The 18,731-nt window shown below is 50.5% G+C and overlaps 1 protein-coding gene across 2 annotated transcripts in view; it reads right to left on the bottom strand.

Annotated features, from left to right (window-relative positions):
• Nucleotides 1-8,405: 8,405 nt before the first annotated feature.
• Nucleotides 8,406-18,731, bottom strand: part of RRBP1 (ribosome binding protein 1) — a 54,612-nt gene continuing 44,286 nt past the window's right edge. Inside the window, exons 19-24 of one of the 2 annotated variants that reach the window (XM_034764069.1) lie at nucleotides 18,381-18,464; nucleotides 15,037-15,129; nucleotides 13,584-13,667; nucleotides 11,665-11,763; nucleotides 10,238-10,381; nucleotides 8,406-8,904 (exon numbers count right to left, since the gene is read on the bottom strand). In XM_034764069.1, coding sequence (XP_034619960.1) covers nucleotides 8,866-8,904; nucleotides 10,238-10,381; nucleotides 11,665-11,763; nucleotides 13,584-13,667; nucleotides 15,037-15,129; nucleotides 18,381-18,464 — 543 coding nt within the window. In that variant the 3' untranslated portion in view covers nucleotides 8,406-8,865. The remainder of the gene's footprint in view (nucleotides 8,905-10,237; nucleotides 10,382-11,664; nucleotides 11,764-13,583; nucleotides 13,668-15,036; nucleotides 15,130-18,380; nucleotides 18,465-18,731) is intronic. The other variant, XM_034764070.1, reaches the window with a different exon arrangement.

Genomic DNA, 18,731 nt, shown 5'->3' with positions numbered 1-18,731 from the left:
CCCTGCATGACCTACACGTTTACTCACTTGGTATGAGTGAGGAAGCGCACAGTGCTCTTCTCTTGCTGTACTCATGCAGCTTGGTCCTGGTGCAGCTGCACTGTTGATGTAGGTTTATTTTTCCCTGACTCACTGCATGGACACTCCCAAACCAGGATTAGTGGGGAAGGAGCGTTGGATGGAGCACAGACCACAACATTCAGGGCTATGTGACTTTGTATCAATCACACTTCTTGTACCTCCATTTCTGTACAAGTGAAGGGACTCTGAGTACCAAAGTTTCAACAGTACTATCAACATTTCGTGTCCTCGGTGATCCTTGGAGAGCAAAGTTATATTACTCTACCTAGACAAGCCGTGCTGCCATCTACAGCTACTGTAAGCATGGGGGTGTCACTGCCCTGTTAGTGATGCTCCTGGAGCAGAATGCCAGCCATGATGCAATACATGAGCAGGCTTGTTAATGTTCCCTTGGGCTCTCATCCCAATGCCATTGTTGCTGTGGGACTCGAGTAGCTGGAACTTCTGGCACCACTCTAGTTCCCTATGGCAGGGGACCTGCTCAGGAGAGAAAGCAAGTGCTCAGTTGAAGCAGGGATTTTCTCTTCTTTCCCCAACAGTGGCAGCTGCTGGCCTGCATATCTGCCTCCAGCAACCAATCCAAATGCAGCTGCTTCTGTCCTAAACATCATGTGAACAGCAGGCAGTTTCTCTCAACATGAATACATCTCTTCTTTCAGTACCTTCCAGAGCCAGCCCCAGTTCCTTACCAGCTAGAACTAGGAAGCGGCTGCTGTGTAACTTCCACTATTGTGTTAAAAAGATTGCATGAGGATCTAGTCAGCAGCCCAAAGTGGTCTCCGCTCTTGGCTATCAGATACTTTGCCTCTTCCTCAACTTGAATGCCAGAAACACCACAGTAGAGTTTCTTATAAGCTGAAGCTCTCTCTGCATTCCAGGTTCATGTGGCAGTGAATGGGGTCAGCAGTGGGAGGGTTTGCCCTGTTTAACTGGGAAAATACAATGAAAGTGAAGGTTCCAATAGTGACGCTTGGGTAGTCACAGTGCATAGCTGTGACTGACTAGACCTGTTTTTCTGGTTAAATGTAATTGATCGTTGCATGTTGCATAAACACATTCCCTGCCCTGCATGTTCTCTGTTGCTGTTGAAACCATCACACTTGCATTTTCTGATTAACTGGGCAGCTGCTCATGTGATATCCGCATGCTTCTGCTTTTGTGATTGAAATCTACGAAGATCCATCAGGCATCAGAAATGCTTCCTTAAGTCGAGAAAAGGAAGTAGGCTATGTTAAAAGTATCTCTTTGAGCATTTGTCCCAACTCACTCCTCCGCTAACTGGAGTGAGTAATACCTGCCAGAAGTTTCTGCTTTCTCAGCTGGCTGAAATAAATGTCTGGTTAAAGTCTGTTTTCAGATAAGTGCCGCTCCTAATTCCTTACGCAGACTTTGCTTTAACAAATAAAGACCTCTCGGTTAAGGTGGAGCTACAATCCAGATGAGATGTCAAGCACTAGATCAAAATCTCTAGGGGAAATTCCTGCTTCACTTAAGTCAAGGGGAGTTGGGCGGGCCCCAGATTTCATTCCCTATTTAACAAGATTCATTGCTAAATGGAAGAGGAAAGAAATCAATTGGAATGGCTTAGGCTGGCAGGGGGGGTTGACTGTCCTCTCATCATGAGCACCCTTGTGAGCATAGAGATGAGACCTGGGAGGATAATGCCCAGTTCTCCCAGTTCCAGCTGATGGGAGTGGCTCATGGCTGCCTTCCCCGTCAGCCTTGATGCTGGTGGATTGGATACTGGTGTTTGGAGTAAAATGGTTCTTGGTGCTGGCAATATTCCTTGGCAGGAGACACTGATACTTGCCAGAAGGTATCCAAGGGTTATACTATGCCAGGCTTTCTGCAGGCACTAACCACACCCCACTAGTCCTGGGGTGAGTTACCGAACAAAACTTCTCTTCAACCTTCCCTACAAGGCCTCTGCTTGTATGACCGAGTGTGGCGGGGGGGGGGAAGCTTAGTGTCAAAGAAAGGGATTTCATCACAGGCACCTTTGCGGGGGAGCCTGACCTAGGAGCCACGGACAAAAGGGAAAGAGTCCCCTATGTTTTGCACCAATCTGTCAGCGTTCTCTACTCATAGAACGTTTTCAGCTCTGCGGCATAGATTGCAGTGGGTTTCTTCACAAAGGAGGTTAGGTGTATCATGGCCCTGTCCTCTAGATGGCAACACTGAGCAGAGACATTTAAAAAGCCCAGTGGTTTGAATGTGGTCACTTCAATAGTCTAACTTTCAAAGTTGCTGCGTACCTGCAGTTCCTATGGGCTTTGGTGGCGGTTGGGGCTGCAGCCTTCTGAAAAAAACAGGAGCCTAATTTTAGACTGCCCAGTTTGAAAAGTTTTGCCTAAAACACCTACCCACTGTCTAAGAGTGCGTGTGGGGACAGAAGGTGCCAGGCCTCCTGACTCCTAGAGTTGCACCGTCCTTCTGCTACAACCCATGCTACTGGTGGACTCTCTCTCTCTCTCTCTCCCCCCCCCTCCTATCACCCTCAATGCCCTTTTATGGTAAAATAAGCACATCACAGCGCTGGGCTCTTCCTGGAGGTGGGGAGCACTTGGCACACAGGCTATAGCATTCCCTAAGCAAATCCAGCTGCGGGAGGAGCTGCCCTATCCTCCTGGCCGGGAGAGACATGAAGAAACTGGAACCTGCCTGCCACGCCTTGGCACCCTGCAGAAAGAGGCGTGGTCAGCCTGTGCATCTGTGCAGTGCCCGGCAGAGATGTGCATGTGGCCAGGGGAAGTGCGCCCCTCCTGCAGCCCTGTTCTGGAAGCAGCAGCTGGAGTGACGCCAAGGGCCCTGGGAGGGAGCGAGGTTCTCAGGGTTAACTTTGCCCGTGGCTGGGCGAGGATGGCGCCTGAGGCGTTCCCTGAGTCACACAGCCATCAGGTGCCAGCTGATGATGCAGCCCTGTAGGGTAGCCCAGCAAATCCTACACCTGGTTGAAACCAAGGTTAAACTGCCTGGGTGAGACTCCAGGCTTAGAGCAGTTTATCCTGCTCGCTGTAGGCATTTGGACTGGTATACCAATGGCACTGGCTGAAATCCAGCAAACCTCCACTGTAGATAAGGGGGAAGTGACACGGGGCTAGGGCAGGCCGTTAAACAGAGAGTGTATGTGCTAAAGGGGAAAGAAGCGAAACCAGCGTGACACCCTCAGGGTGTTATACAGTAATACAACTAGAAGAGGGGACATGCGCTGCCAGCATCCCAGACTGCGTGACAGCACTGTGAAGCGAGACTAGGAGGATGGTTGGGGTGGGGGGACCAGCAAAGAGATATTATCAAATGTAGAGGTGCTGCATGGACACCACCAAAGGAAAGTGGATGGGGTGATGCTACCCACACTACCGTCTACAAGTGGGGCGCTGGCTCAGAGTGCTGACCTCTGCTGTCCAAAGGATAAAATTACAGGGCCAGAACCCCTCCCCGCTGCTCCAGTCCAGCTGCCAATACGGGACTCGGGGGCGGGGTGTTTTGTTTGTTCACTTTCAGGAGTGGCTCAGCATTGCTACTCTCTGGGAAGTCTGGCCTGACCCCATTACAATACTGTAGGGCTCTTCTGCCCTCCTGGTCTAAAGTTAACATGCACTCAGCCACCCCACCCCTATACCATAGTTAGCTCCAGCCCCGCTCATCAGCAGCCAATGTGGGTTCTGGGTTATAGCTGCACCCACCTGTGAGCCACTCACGGGTCCAGGGGAGCATAGCCAGGTGTTCAGCTAAAGGGGACTAAAATATGGTCAGGGCCTTAGTCTGTGCCCAGGAGCAGCTGCCTGCAGGGGGTGGTTTGCAAACTTGTACAGCTACCACCAGGGCATGGCCTTTGTGTTCTTGTTCTGCTACTGCATTGCACCCTGGGGAAGGGATAGCCACAGAGAGGCTGCTTGGTGTTCGCATGCAGGGACTCTGCCTCTCACTCCCTGCTCCAGTTGGGTCAGAGGCTGAGACATCTCCACCGGGGCATCTTACCTCCTCCACACCAGGCCTTTTACAGCAAAATGTGAGCCCGCCAAGCTGGGCGGCTATAGCTCTCGGCCCCTTCTCCACGGGGACGTGTTTTGCTGACCCTGCTGCAGGCTTTGCCTCCATTGTCCAGTCCTACCCCTCTTCCTCCAAGAAAATGTGTAAACCATTCCAGGGAAGCTAGTGTGGCCATGACATTAAAGAAGACGAGCCTGTTACCACACAGCAGTGTAGCAGTCCTGTCTGTGAGCCCCTTTCCAATGCTTGTACACATTTAACAATGCCTAGTGTGCAGCACCACCACGGCTCTTTGCTGTGGCCCGCTGGAGCTGTTTCTTGTTATTATCACCGACTGTTTTACATAACAATCTCAATAAAAAAAATTGCAAAAGGTGGGCGGGGCATGAACTGGGTAAAGGGAAGCTGGAGTTTGAATGGTGAAGTGGTGCTGTGAAGGTGGCCTCATGATTGTGCCGGGAAACCTCCCTGCGCAATTCTATGCCCCGTTTCCTGCAGGGAAAGCAGCTGGTGCTGGTACCGTCGCTTGCAAACTCAGGCAAGGAATCACAGCATATGGCAAAGCTGCGGCCTCAAGCGGAGTTATTGCACGCAGGCTGATGGCCACGAAGGGGACGTGAACGAATGGAAGAAGCGCAAATCAGCTCTCATCCCTCGTCTCGCCCCACTTAGCTGAGGATTTCCAGGCCCACTGGCAGAGCTCAGCCTGGGACGTTGCCACATGGCTGCAGGCTACAAGAGTTCAGGTTCCTACTGCACAGATTTAATTACAATCAACGACGCTCAGCCCCTGACACTCAGGGTATGTCTACACCTTCCCTACTCCAGGAGCCATACAGATGCTTGTTCCAACCACACTAGCGTCACTGCAGCAGGAGGGGGTAGCCACCCCACCTTCCAGCCCCTGGGCATATCCCACCGCTTGTGCCACCCTGGCTACAGTGTTCTTAGGGTACTAGCTCCATCAGGGCAAGTGGGAATGGTTTCCCGGAGCTAGGATTCCCCCAGCTCGAAGTGGAGACCTACCCTTACTTAAAGCTACTAGGTGGCAGCTTTGCTGTATCCGATACTAAGGATGGGATTTTCAAAGGGGGTGGAGTTGGAATTCAAGTTCCTAACTCCCTTGGGTTCTTTTGAAAAGCCCAGCCTGCCCTGCCCTCGATCAGGATTTTGGCAAGGGATGACACCACATAGAAAGCGTGGGTGTGGCTGGGGGACTAGGCAACAGCGTTGATCCCGTCTGCCTGGTACCCAGAAGAGCGGGAAGGCCCGGCTGCAGCAGGAGAAACGTACAAAAGGATTGGCCAGAATTAAAAGGGAAGGGTTAGTCAGGAACAGCCGGGCTGGCTCAACCCTAAGCTCCATCCAGCCTCATGGCTCAGACTGGGGCCAGTGCCAGCTACTTCAGAGAAAGGTACAAGACACCCCGCAGCAGGTGGAGGTGGCATAATGTGCCCCGGACATTACATCTCAGCCTGTACTCTGCTAGTTAGAGATTGGCTTAGGCCCTGAAGCATGAGAATGTTAGAACGGGCTCATTTTCAAGAGAGAGACTTAGGCCCAGATCCCTAAAGGTGATGAGGCCCCTGGCTTCCATGGATTGCAGGAGCCTGAATAGCTTTGAGGACCTGGTGCAGAGCTGAGGAATCCCCTTCCCTTCTCCCTGTCTGCTGGATGCAGACAGCTCCAGTACATTAAAGTTAGGTTGCGGGGGAGATTCTCCAAGGCACCACTAGCAGCTACTGCCCAGCGGCTAGTCCATGGAAGGCAGGTGCCTAACCACCCTTTTTGTGACTTTAAAGACCCACCCAACCTTCTATGGAAAGTTCTCTCCATTCGAATTAATTAGCTGCCGTGTTACCCTCCTGCCTTGGGTGGGCCATCGGGGGAGGACTTGGCCTGGGACCCGCTATTCTTCTCACAGGCTGAGAGGCCATATCCCCACCCTAGGAACTGCAGCCCAGTTTTGAGGTATGAGCTGGTTCAGCACAGTCCCTATGCAGCGCGGGCTGCCAGAACCCTCCAGGAGTAAGAGACTAGCCCAGGAGCCACTAGTGACGTTTAGGTGCCGTGTGCCAGTAAATGGAAGGCTGGGCACAGGGCCAGTTGCCAAGGCAGCGACAGACAACCTAGGGTCTAAGTGGTTTCCCTGAAGGCAAGAGGGGTGGATCCTGGGCTTGGAATGAAAAGCTAGCGGCTGGCCCAGCCATGCAGTGACTTTGGCCCATGCTGGCAGCCAGCCAGGAACCGGGCCGGCTGCAAACGCAGCTCACAGCTGCATGTCCATGGTTAGTCAGCAAGTAATAACCACCAGTGAGTCTTCCCCATGCCTGGCCTCTGGGGACTGCTGAGCCTGGACACGGCTGGATTCCTGGAGCTGGACTGCAGGCGGGATGGCACCTCCACGCAGATGTGAATCCTCCCTCCCATTGCTGTTTAAATCAGTGAAATTGTTACTGCTACAGCAACATTCGGCGGATGTGAAGATCAGCCCAGGGAGATAAGCACATCAGGACAGAAACCGAATTCCTCTGAGTGTCAGCGAGTGAACGAGCAGCACAGAACATCCCTTGTCGGGCTCACCTCCAGGAGCAGAAGCAGGGCTCAGCCACCCACAGGTCACTGCAGCCTTTGTCGGTTCCCAAACCGCAAGGTGCAACGAGCGTAAGGCTTTACTCCAGCTCAGCATCGTACGGGATCAGGACTCACGTCCCAAAAGGAAACTAGGGGCATCAGTCTGGTGCAATGGGGGTAGCAAAGGACCTCCCAGCCGGGTACAGCTTCACTAGGCAGCACAACAAAGCACGGCGAGATCCCCATTATCCTGGTTGGCCCAGAAGCACCGGTCAGGTGACTGCTGTATAAATACGTCCCTGGTCTGCCAAGACAGTCCCGGGCGATGCACTCCTGGAACTAGAGTCACTCAGAGGCACTGCACTGCTCAGTCTTCGGGCCCTGTCACTTGGTGGACTTCACAACCCTGCGCTAGGCGCCCAGGGTCCCTCTATCACACCTGGGCAGAGGTAGCGGCCTATGAATGGCATTGACGGAAGGCAGCAGGCTGGGCCGGGAGCTGCCAAAGCAAGCCAATAGGAAATGCTCAGGAGAGGGGTGTGGCCTAGGCCCCGCCCCTCACATGAGTTAGGCCCCTCCCTCCATTTGGGCTGCACAGCCGTGAACCCTCTCCTGTAGTCAGGCCTCTCAGCCTGGGAGGGCTCTTCAACTTGCTACCTTCCCGGCATGCTGCAAATGCCACCAGTTCGAGCAGGCTGAGGCGGCCTCTTTCTCCTCTACTGACAGAGACCCAGACTCTGCCCCGACTAACCCCACAGGGCTCTCACTCCAACCTGGCTTTGAAGGCTCCCTCTGATGCTAAAGCAGCCCGTGCTTTGCACACGGACTCCTGGGACCCCTACAGACACAGGATAGTTCAAGGAACAAAACGAGTGCTTAACCAGCAGGGGGCGCAAAAGGGCTGGTTTAACATAAGCAAGCCCAAGTCGGTTGTACGGACCAGCATGTTCACCAAGCACCAGTTAAAACTGCCCTTAAACAGAGAGGGACTTGGCTCCCTTGGCTACATACACACAAGCCTCCTAACTGATCCCTGCAGGATCAGACCAGCCGCTGTGTTTTCACCTCCTCCAGTTAGGCCACTCTATCGAATATGTACAAGTGACCACCGGGGGGCAGCGCGGGGAAGAGTTAGAACCTTTGAGTAAGACATGGGAAAAATCTCACCCCTGAAAGCACCGAGTGCCGACCCAGCTCAGCTCCTCCCGAACCGAAGTCAACAGGAGTTTTGTCATCAGCTTCAATGGCAGCAGAGATGGGCTCATGGCTCCCTGCGTTCAGAAAAGCTGAAGTCACAGCTTGGCCTGACTTCTCCATACAGCTCTTCCCCTCCTGGACAACTCCAGGTTCGAGGCTCCCGTGGGATGCAGCGAAAATGATGCACGCGACCAGCAGCAGGGAAACTTCCTGGATGCCCAAGATGGACCAGGGCAGTTGGCACTCCCACCATGTCCAACCCGTCTCGCCAGCTCCCATAGCTGTGTTCAGCGCTCCTAGGACAGGACACATTCCCCTGATGCCCCAAGACCATCTCCGTCCCTCGCTCACACCATGGAATGAGGAGTGTTGTACTACTTTGCCCTCCGCTCACATCACTCAGGAAAAAGCAAGAAAAGCGGAGCACCACCTTTCTCTTTGGTCCTGCCGCTGGGGGATGGGGCCTTTGGGACATGGAGGACTCAAGGCTGTTATGATCATAGTGCTTTATACCATCAACAGGAGCAAGCGCCTCAAAATAAGACCAGCACAACCCCTAGTTAGCTACACCATTGGTTTAATTGCATTACCATCCAGAAATTCACAAGGACACTTGCCAACAGCCGCCTGGTACGACGAACAGGGGCGCCGTGTACCTTCCAGGCTTCATTCACTCCAAAAGACAAAAATTGCACTGATCGATGAACACACACAGAGTCTTCCCTTTTTGCACATTCATGGATTCTGTTACTACAGAAGGTAAAGGCTTGGAAGCAGCTGGCTGACCCAGTCAGGGCTTTCCCAAGGGAACTCAGTTTTACAAAAAAACAGTATGAAAATTCCTTTACAGATGTACGTCTGCAGTGTGTACTTGGATCCTTTTAAATCTCAAACTAGGAGGAGGTTTTGGGGGTCACTAATGGCTTGTGTGTCTTTATCGGCAAAGAACTGAGCATATATTTTTAGGAACGTGTAAGGCATTTTGGTAAGTGGAATAGTAAATTCTAGATCTTAGACCCATCAGACCGAAGTTCCTTCCTTTGAACCGTTGTCTTCCCCCTGGAAGTGAGAAAGAGCAGAACAGGTTATAGGATTGTATATAGAACACGTATTAAGTTTTTAGTAGTTGAGTAAGCAGGTATTCCTAGGGACAGGGTTTTATCTAACAATTACGTCAATATCATAATGGCAGAGGCAGGATTCAACATTCGACTCAAAGAACCCCTGATCCAGCGATGTTAACACAAATGCCCTACAGGCCAGATCTGGCCTTCTGGTCATGCAGTCAGATTAACTTTTGTTGGTGAAAGAGACAAGCTTTTGAGCTCCACAGAGCTTTTCCTCAAGTCTGGGAAATGGTGTCACAGCTAAATACAAGGTGGAAGAGATTAAGCATAAGGAGTTAACACATGTTGCAAGAAACCATTCAAAATGAAGGGGGTAATTAACACCTCTACATTCATAGGAAAAGAAAGACATAAAACCAAGGTCTCTATTGAATCCATAATTTTTGGTGTCTAGCAGAGTTATGAATTTAAGTTCCCAAGCTCATCTTTAGAAGGTGCATCAAATGCCTCAACAACTACATGTGTAAAACCAGACAAAACTATACTCTCAAATGAACTCAGAGGAAAACGATAAAAAGACCAAAAAAAAAAAAAAAACCACACTTATTGCCTGTGGGTGAACACTTGCTATAAAGTGATCACTCCATATCTGACCTCTCAATCCTCATACTCAAAGGAAACCTGCACGGCACCTTCAAAAGATGAGCCTGGAAGCTTAAATTCTGTGAGGCTCCGAGTACCTTTCCCAGATCTGAAGAAGAGCTCTGTGGAGCTCATGGGTCCCTTCCACCAGGAGGAGTTGGTCCAATAAGAGAGATTACCTCACCCACCGTGTGTCTCTCATATCCTGGAATCAACATGGCTACACTACCACTGCGAACAACAGTCATACTGTCCAGAATCTGAATTTTTGTTGAAAAAGTTGATAAGGGGAAATGGATTTCTCTACTCTATGTTCTGCCACCACTAAGATCAGCCCGGGCAGTGTATGAGTACTCCTCTTGTAAAGTTCCCATTTTTGTACATTATGCGCGTCTTGAATAGGAAAGATGGTCTAATGGTTAAAACACTGGGCCCAGACTTGGAAGATCTGGATTCTATTGCCAATTGTCGCATTCCCTGCTTCCTCGGGCAAATCACTTCATCTCAGAGTCTCCGTTCCCCACCCTTTGATTCATGTATTTCAACTCTAAGGTCTTCAGGGCAGAGACGGTTCCTTCCTACGTGTCTGTGCAGTGCTTAGCATAACAGGGTCCCAATCTCGGTTGTGGCTTCCTGGTTCTATCTGCACACCGCTACGTTCCATTTGGAGACAGATGCAATACCGTTTCTTGAAGCTGCTCTTTCAATTTCTTCACTGCTTCTCTTTCTTTGGCCAGTTGTCCCTGGGTAATCTTCAATAGCTCTTGGAGTTTGGTAGCGGCTTGTCCCAAGTCCTTCGTTAGCTTCTTCTCCTTCTCAAGTCTTTCCTGCACACAATTGAAGTAAACTATTATTTGCGATAACTAGATCCATCATTTACTGATCACTGGACACAGGGCAGCAGCAGTGTCAGGCCACTCCCACCTCGCAGAGCCCCTGGAGAGGTTTTTGCTATGGGGTTGCACTCTGGCTTTTGTTTGACAGTGGAGAAACATCTGCTCAGCTCCCTCTAGATGTAACTGATGCTCATCCCCACATTTCACAGGTCGGTCACCCTTAGTGAGAGTCTCTGTGCAGAAATGTGATGGGGCCAAAGCAATGGATGGCCCTGTCCAGCACAGTCAGCAGGCCCCATTCCTTCCTGTATGAATCCGACTGGTGTCGGAGGACAACATGGTGGTTGCCAGTCTCTAGCCATCAGAGGCAGAGTCTCAGAGCTGCTCCTTCCCCACTAGTGCCATGGACCAATGGGAATGGGCAGGACGGGGCTCAGATTCACCTAAACTCCCCGCCACACTCGATGCCAGGGTTGAAGGGAGAAGCAGCCCTGGAGTCTTATTTCCTCTCCTCCTCCTCCACCCTACAAGGGCCAGATCCCACAGCCTGAGCCTGGGGAGCCCGAGCCGGCTGCAGCGAGACATCACACGAGGAAGACGAAGCCCCAAACAGTTCAACGCCCTACATGAGAAGTGGCTTCAGGAACCAGCTCTCAGGCCCGAGTCAGGGACCATGGCAAAAGCAGCGAGGGTGCCCCTACTTACCCTGCACATGGCTTCCCTTCCCTGGCTTGGCAAACATACCCCCTTAATGCACAACATAGAATCATAGAATTTTAGGGTTGGCAGGGACCTCAGGAGGTCATCTAGTCCAACCCCCTGCTCAGAGCAGGGCCAATCCCCAGACAGATTTTTGCCCTAGATCCCTAAATGGCCCCCTCAAGGATTGAACTCACAACCCTGGGTTTAGCAGGCCAATGCTCAAACCACTGAGCTATTCTCCCCCCCCCGCCGGTGCTGCTCAGGCCATACTGCTGGGATCGGTTCCGGGCTGCATCAGAGTGCAGGGCTGTATTCTGGGCTGCTATGGGCACCCAGACTTCCCGCTTCGTAGATTACATCTGGCCCGGCGGCTGCCAGCACTGAACGCAGTGACCCTGCCCCCTCACAGGGCTAGGTCCTTAAGCTAGAGAATTCTCCCCCAGCCCGCGGTGGTACCGTTCTGCTACCGGCGCAGCAGACAGAGACTGGAACCAGAATCTGGCCCAGGGTGCCCTTCACCCTCCTGGCCTTGCAGACCCCGTGCTGCGAGGGGTGTGTGTGCAGGGAATTACCTTCAGGTGCTGAACCTCCTCCGTTTCCGAGGACGCTACGTTTGCAGCGGATCTCAGCTTTTCCAGTTCAGCTTGCAAACTGCACACTGAGCTCTGCGCCTGCGGTTTCAGGAAGTGGAGAGGTCAGTCCTACCTTACTAGGATACGTGAGAATCAAACGGGTGGTCAGCAGACAGGACGAACAGGGGCCCAGAAGAGCAGAGGGCAAACTCAGCTGGCTAAGAATCCCAGCACCACACGGCAGTGGGTATAGCGACATTTATCCTTCACCAGCCGCGCAGAGTTAAGTTACACTGCAGTGCGTACACTGCTCTCACTGGCTACATTAAGAAACCATCTCAGGCTAATCTCAGCTTAAATTTTAAAGATTAAACCCTCTTCATGACCACCATGCGCTACATTTTCCCCACTTGTGGCGTCGGTTTGCACGTACCCGTGGCAGGCTGCGAACAGAAACTAGCCGATGCTTTGCAGGCCTTGGTACTGCTTGTGCGTGCAAGATTGCCAGTAAAATGCACATACGTCTTTTCATATCAGGTTCAGGACGTTTTAAAGATCTCCCTACAGCCACGCCCCTCCCAGCAGCCATGATGGTTTGCTCCTTGGAAAGAGGCAGGCCAAGGCAATATTTCAAACAGCCTTCATTTAATGCTAGAATTAATCGGCTAGCAGGTGCGCCCAGAGCAGACCTACGTTCTGCCCTTCCACCACCCCATGAGCAGCTGGGTGGGACCTTGTAGCCTTTTCCCCAGTAGCACTGGGACCAGAAGCAGCCAGCCTGGTCTCCCCACATTTACAGGCCAGGGTCCTATTGATTAAATTCAAGCTGGTTGTCCACATTTTTTGCAGAGCTGCTTAAAAAAAATAAAAAGTTCCAATGACAGCCAACTCGACCCAACAGAAGCAGACTGTGGGAGTCGTTTTCCTGCAGCCCGGAGGCAGACAAGCAGGCTAGGGGAGTCCCAAAGATTTTAGCAAGGAGAAATAGACCAAATGCACGGGGTGAAACAGGCTGACAGAGGTCTGACCGAGGAACCATTTCAGTCCTGCAAGACAGGTAAAGCCTGCTGAGATTTTCAGGAGCGACTAGCTACTCTGGCATCTAATCTGAAACCTTCCAAAGAGATCCCCAAACTGTCAAAGTGCCAAGCCCCTGCCCCTTTAAAATGCCTCAACAAGGGTACCCCCAAATGAAAGCCCTTCAAAAGGCTAGTCACTTGGAGAACACAGGCCTGTAGGTGAAAGAGCCTCTCCAAAATAAACACTCGCGGGTTTGCTACTGCAGCTTTAGACCCTTCCTGTTCGCCAACCAGGAGAATGACCGGTATTTAGGAAGTGGCCCATATAAGCTCTTTGGCATTGACAGTTTCCTTTTAGGATTATGAGGACGCTTGGAAACAGGTAGAGGGATTGGAGATGTGTGTTTGGACCATGTTCTTTTTGCTACAGTTTTAGTCCTGCAGCAGCAAGCCACTGCCTTAAGTTTCAAAAAAAAAAAAAAAAGTGAGCACGGCTAAAAAGGCAAATCCCAAATGGGAGGGGAGGGGGAAAGAGAGAGCACTTCACTGTTTAAAGGGAAACTCATTGGCTTGTTACCAGCATTTTACAACAGGTAAAAGGGGATTAAAGGACCAAAACTTGTTGCTTTCAGTTTTAGGTCTTTGTCAGTAATAGGCATAGATGAAAGGCCAGAAGGGATTTTGACCTTCTGCAATCCCACCCATATTAACAGCTCGGAAGAGCCGGCATCATGAACATTCTGCTATGCTGGTGATCACATACAGCCTTTCAAAAAGGGACTTTCCCTCCTCCATCGGTTTAAACGCAGACCTTCTGTCCGGAGGGAAGCAAAGCCCCCAATCCCTTGTCACAGACAGCAGGCCAGAGAGAGTCCCAGGCGCACGCAGGTTTGAACTTACTTCTTCAAACTCCAGCGCTAGCTTCTGCCTCAGCTCTTGCTCGTTATCCACGTTTGCTTCAGTTTGTTCCAGCTGCGTTTTCAACTGCACAGAAACCAAAGTGAATCAGTCACATCGGAAAGATCGACTGGAGCAGACGGACTCCGAAGCCTGCTACATGTAGATAAATGGAGACGGACTCTAGAGCTTTCCCCAAAGCCCTGAAGGGCAGCTGCCAGGCCCTGCTTCCCATCTCTAATCCCCAAAGGCTTCCAAGATTAAGCCAAAGGAAATCTCTAGCCAGTAGTTTTACACTTCCAGTCTCTGCCCAATTTGGTGCTATATTCCACCCTTGTTCCAGCCCCAGCAACTTGAACTGGAACTGGCTGCAAAGGCCAAGAGCAGACTGACCCCACCCGTCTCATCTGACAGCTCCCCACCACTTGGGCAACACAGCACCTTGGGGAAAACTCCACAATGGAAAGGATTAAGACTCAAAGAGCAGAGAACACAGCTTGTGGGGTCAGTAAGCTAGTGAGGAGAGAAAGGTTAGGCTGAAAGACTCTCAGAGTTAATTCCTGGAACCCAACTCTGGTTAGTGAGATTAGAAATCCAATCCTCCACAAAGTCCTTGCCCCTCTGAATTCTGATCCTTAGCCCAAGAAGTCCTGTAAGACCAGAATTCTCCACCCTCCAGGGCCTCACATGATGACTGCCCACCCCTTCAGTAGACAAGACAGCACCCCATCAAACCAGCCAGAGAGCGTATATGAAGTGCAGTGTAATGGATTCCCTCACTTCAAGGACCCAGTGCATCAACTCTGCAGGACTCCCTGCCCACCCATCTTCCGACCCTGGATCCCCTAAAGCATACCGCTGCCACTAAGCCCAGCGGTCAGCCCACTGTCCTCAACCAAGGAGGTCTCAAAAGCAGAGAGCACTGCTCAAAGCCAGACCTCATTCCTGCTCAGAAAGTGATCAGATGATGGTCTCACTGCTAAGGCACTGAGCTGGGACTCTGGAGATCTGGGCTGGATTGCCAGCTCTGCCCCAGATTTCCTGCATGATCCTGGGCAAGTCACTTCATCTGTAATGCCACTTCCTTCCTCTTACCCTGCATGGTATCTACTTGAACAAAGCGCTCTGGGGCAGGGGCGGTCTGTACAGTAGCTAGTACGATGGGGCCCTGATCTCAGCTGGGGCCCACTAGAACTACGATAAGAAAGTGGGTGTTTTGAATCCTCTCTTTACAAATGGGCCATGGTAAGAATATTTGTTACGTGAAGCTTGTTCCCCTCCCTTATCTAGTTCAGAAAATTAACCACCTCAATAGAAGCCCCACAGAAACAGCACAACACACACATTCTACAGTCAGTGAAGCCATATACAATTATCATGCAGGTGTCGAGCGGGAGACGGGACAAGTGCAGTCGTTAATCAGTGCCTTAGCGTGCAGTGGTCTCACCGCCCTAACCTCGAGGGGCTCGTGCTCGCTTGGGTCAGCCCGCAACCCAGCTGCTTCTCCATCATGCACATGGCTCTTCATCTCCCTCAACTGCTGCCTGACCTGAAACAAGGACCAGCAAGCCTGGCTCAGTGACACACAGTGGCAGCCAAGGTGCGGGCAAAGCTTTGAGATAGGGTGGCCAATGGAAAATGCGCCTCGTGGCCAGCAAAAGTAGGAACGCAGCTGCAGTCAGATTTGTTCTGCTGCCTGAACAAGTCAACAGGAAGTTAGCTGAGCAACGGGGGAAGAGATTCACAGAGCTGCCTAAGGGGATGACACCCAAATCCCACTGTGCTCTGTCGGAAATCCCAGAAGGGATCCATGAAGATCAAACACGGAACGTCCTCCTGAAACCGCCCAAAAGTAACAGCTCAAAGTTTATCAGATCAGACTCAGTGACATGAGAACAGCTGCAACCTCACTGGTATGGATGGGGTTCGCCAGGTACCCCCAGCAGTGAAATTCACCTGTCACGAGTACTCAACCCTATGGAAGAGTTACAAGAACAGACCCTGATCCTGCAGTGGAATCCCCACATTCAGACTTCTGTGTTCACATGTGTTCCTGGGGTTCCTCAGAGACACAAGGATCAGATCCAGGTGAAGCCAACTGGAGGATTGGGGCATTCAGTCCATGGTTTTGGAGTACAGTAGTTAATAAATGGATAGTCGGTAACATTAAAGGGAGAACGTGGGGCTGATAGAGTCAGTCTTGCTTTCCAACAGGTGACATTCACAGTGCAATAGCAACAGAAAGGCAGGGGAAACCGCTTTAATACAACACGCTGCAGGCAGTTAATAGAGTAACAGTGGGACAACTCCTTGGGTAGCAGCTTATCACACAAAAATGACTCAAACATGTTGGGGGGGAGGGAAAAAGAGTGCCCTAAATGGGGTCTTTCTACAACTTTTTTCTAAGCCATGCAGGCAAAAATTTGGGTCTCAGCAGGGACACTGCACCTTCCTTGCATTTGTTTAAGGACATTTATTTTTTAAGTTGTCTCCACTTCCGTTATGAAGAGCAACATTTCCAGTGAGAGCTGCAGAGCCAGCGGCGGCTATCAAGAGAAGCCAGCATCTATTTCTGCTCAGTCCGCCAAGGAGCCCTGCAGTTGCTCAGCCCATCCGCCATGTGGCGCTGCCCTTTACGGAGACGTGGGTTTGAAGGTTAGAAGATTTACAACAGGTCCTGTTCTGGGGAAAGAGATGCTCGATGAAAATACAAAAGTTGCTAAATACCTGCAACCGCTTCCCTGTTTAATTGGCCTAATTACTCTTCAGCAGCAGGTATAGATCTGTGACAACTACCTGAATGATCCAAATGGTTAGACTTACAGTGCAGGGGAGGCGTTCGTTATTCCAAAGAAGCTATAACCAGACACCAGTTGGTGCATTGTGGAGGGAGATTTTGAACTGCCCGGCCCTCGTCCATTTACAAAGTGTAACCAACCCTCAGGCTTTTATCACGAGTCTCCCAATATCAAACTCCAAAGTTCCTGGAGTTACACCACGACGTGAGAAGCACAGTTTTCGTTTAAAGAAATAAAATAAAATAAAGCTTCTAGCCCTCATATTGGGAAAAAAAAGCTTGAGACGTGAGCCGTAAGGTTCCCACCCCAGAAAGCAAATAAGAATCAGCATAAAAGATTCCGGCATTTTTAAGACAAACCTCATGATTTCTTAACCCTTTGGAGTGGCACTCCTGTTAATTTCTTAGCACTTCCCCTTCTTACAGGGTAGTCACATCACATTGATCAAACAGGTTCACAGATTCATAGACTATCAGGGTTGGAAGGGACCTCAGGAGGTCATCTAGTCCAACCTCCTCCTCAAAGCAGGGCCAATACCCAACTAAATCATCCCAGCCAGGGGCTTTGTCAAGCCTGACCTTAAAAAAACTCTAAGGAAGGAGATTCCACCATCTCCCTAGTTAACCCATTCCAGTGCTTCACCACCCTCCTAGTGAAAATGTTTTTCCTAATATCCAACCTAAACCTCCCCCATTTCAGAGACAGACAGGCAACTTTCATAGATTTCTATGGCTAATTCCTACATACAGAAAAGCCAGTTTCAAAAGGAACCCAAAGTAAGATTCCTCCAGCCAACAGATGATCTGTAAGGACATCTGAGGGACCACGGACGCCCTCCCATAAGGGGACCTACTACCAAATCCAATTGCAACCAAAAAAGGAATGTGTGCACATATGTATTAGACAGACACTCTACACTAAAATAATATTAAGGTTGTAGAATCAAGCACTCTGAACATAGGAAATGCCAGAATTAAGGCTACCTTTGCAACCTTGGCCCGTGTTACGCAGGAGGTCAGATTATTGCGTGGTCCCTTCTGGCCTTAAAAATCGATGAAAAGATTACACTGGCATTTCCCAATTTACGTGCTAGACTTCGCAACCCTAACATTCTTCTAATATAGTTGTGTATGGGCGCAAGGTACAGGGAGTGAGTCAATTTGTTATTTGATCCCTGGCCCCATGAGAGCATTGTTCCTGTGCCCAGAGAGTTAGTTCGCATGATAACTCCTTGACATTCTGAAGATGACCCAGTAGCACTTAACTCTTGGCTGGGTTGTATATATTTTACAGCTACTTAGATTCATGCTTCTGCCTGGGAATCATCCGGCATAGCTGGCACCCTGAAAAATCTGGCCTAATCAAGAAAGCAACGATGAGAATCGCAAAGAGTTTCATGGTGTGAAACCCTTCGCCGCCTTCTTCAGCATTTTCAAAACACAAATCCCCTTGGCAGATGGCTCGACGGGCACTTGGAGTTGGACATACTTTAAGTCCGACCCCACGCGGAGTTCTGTGGAGATTTGGGAAATTCATCAGTGTCCCAGAGTTGTACGTCCCTTCCAGCTAACCACAGTTTGCAACAGCTTCCCAGCCTGCCGCTCTCCACCAAAGAGCGCCTCTGTTAGGTCTCATCAACACTAGAAAGTTGTGGAGTTAGAGAGGTACGGGTATAATGAAGTGCTACAATCCCCTCTAGTGTTGGCAGAGTTATGCCAGGATAAGAGTGCTTTACGCCAGTACAGCTATTCCTGAAAACGAAGGGGACTTTATTCCACTTTATAAGTTAATTCAGAACAATTTGGAGCATTCCCATGTAGACAAGCTCTAAAGATACGCAGGTACAAGCACCTTTATATCAGTATAGCTGCGCCACTCTACAAATTGTACCGATCCATCATTAACAATAATCACACCCCTAACCAAAAGAGTCTATAGAGACAACAACTTTTAAGTGTAGACCCGACCTTAGGTTAGATATGAACTAGCAATTAGCCATTACCAGTGCAAGCTCCTGGCTTTGTTTCTGTGCTTCTGCTTTTGCTGCATCCAGCTGTTCTTGGGATTCAGAGAAGAGCTGCCTCAACTGGAAAAAAGAAGAGGGAAGTCAGCAGCTGTGTTAGCGTCTGGAAGAAGCTTGGGTGTTTGGAGTGGCAGGGAGAAGAAACAGCGTATCAGTTACATAAGAACGGACGTGCTGGGTCAGACCAAAGGTCCATTTAACCCAGTATCCTGTCTTCCGACAGCGATAAGTGCCAGATGCTTCAGAGGGAAGGCACAGAACATGGCAATTAGCAGAGGGTCCATCCCCTGTCATCCAATCCCAGCTTCTGCTAGTAAAAAGTTTAGGGAC

This window comes from Trachemys scripta, chromosome 3 (genome assembly GCF_013100865.1).
Source record: "Trachemys scripta elegans isolate TJP31775 chromosome 3, CAS_Tse_1.0, whole genome shotgun sequence".
Lineage (NCBI taxonomy): Eukaryota > Metazoa > Chordata > Testudines > Emydidae > Trachemys > Trachemys scripta.
Note: the sequence above shows the minus strand (reverse complement) of the source record. Positions and strands in the feature narration are given on the sequence as shown.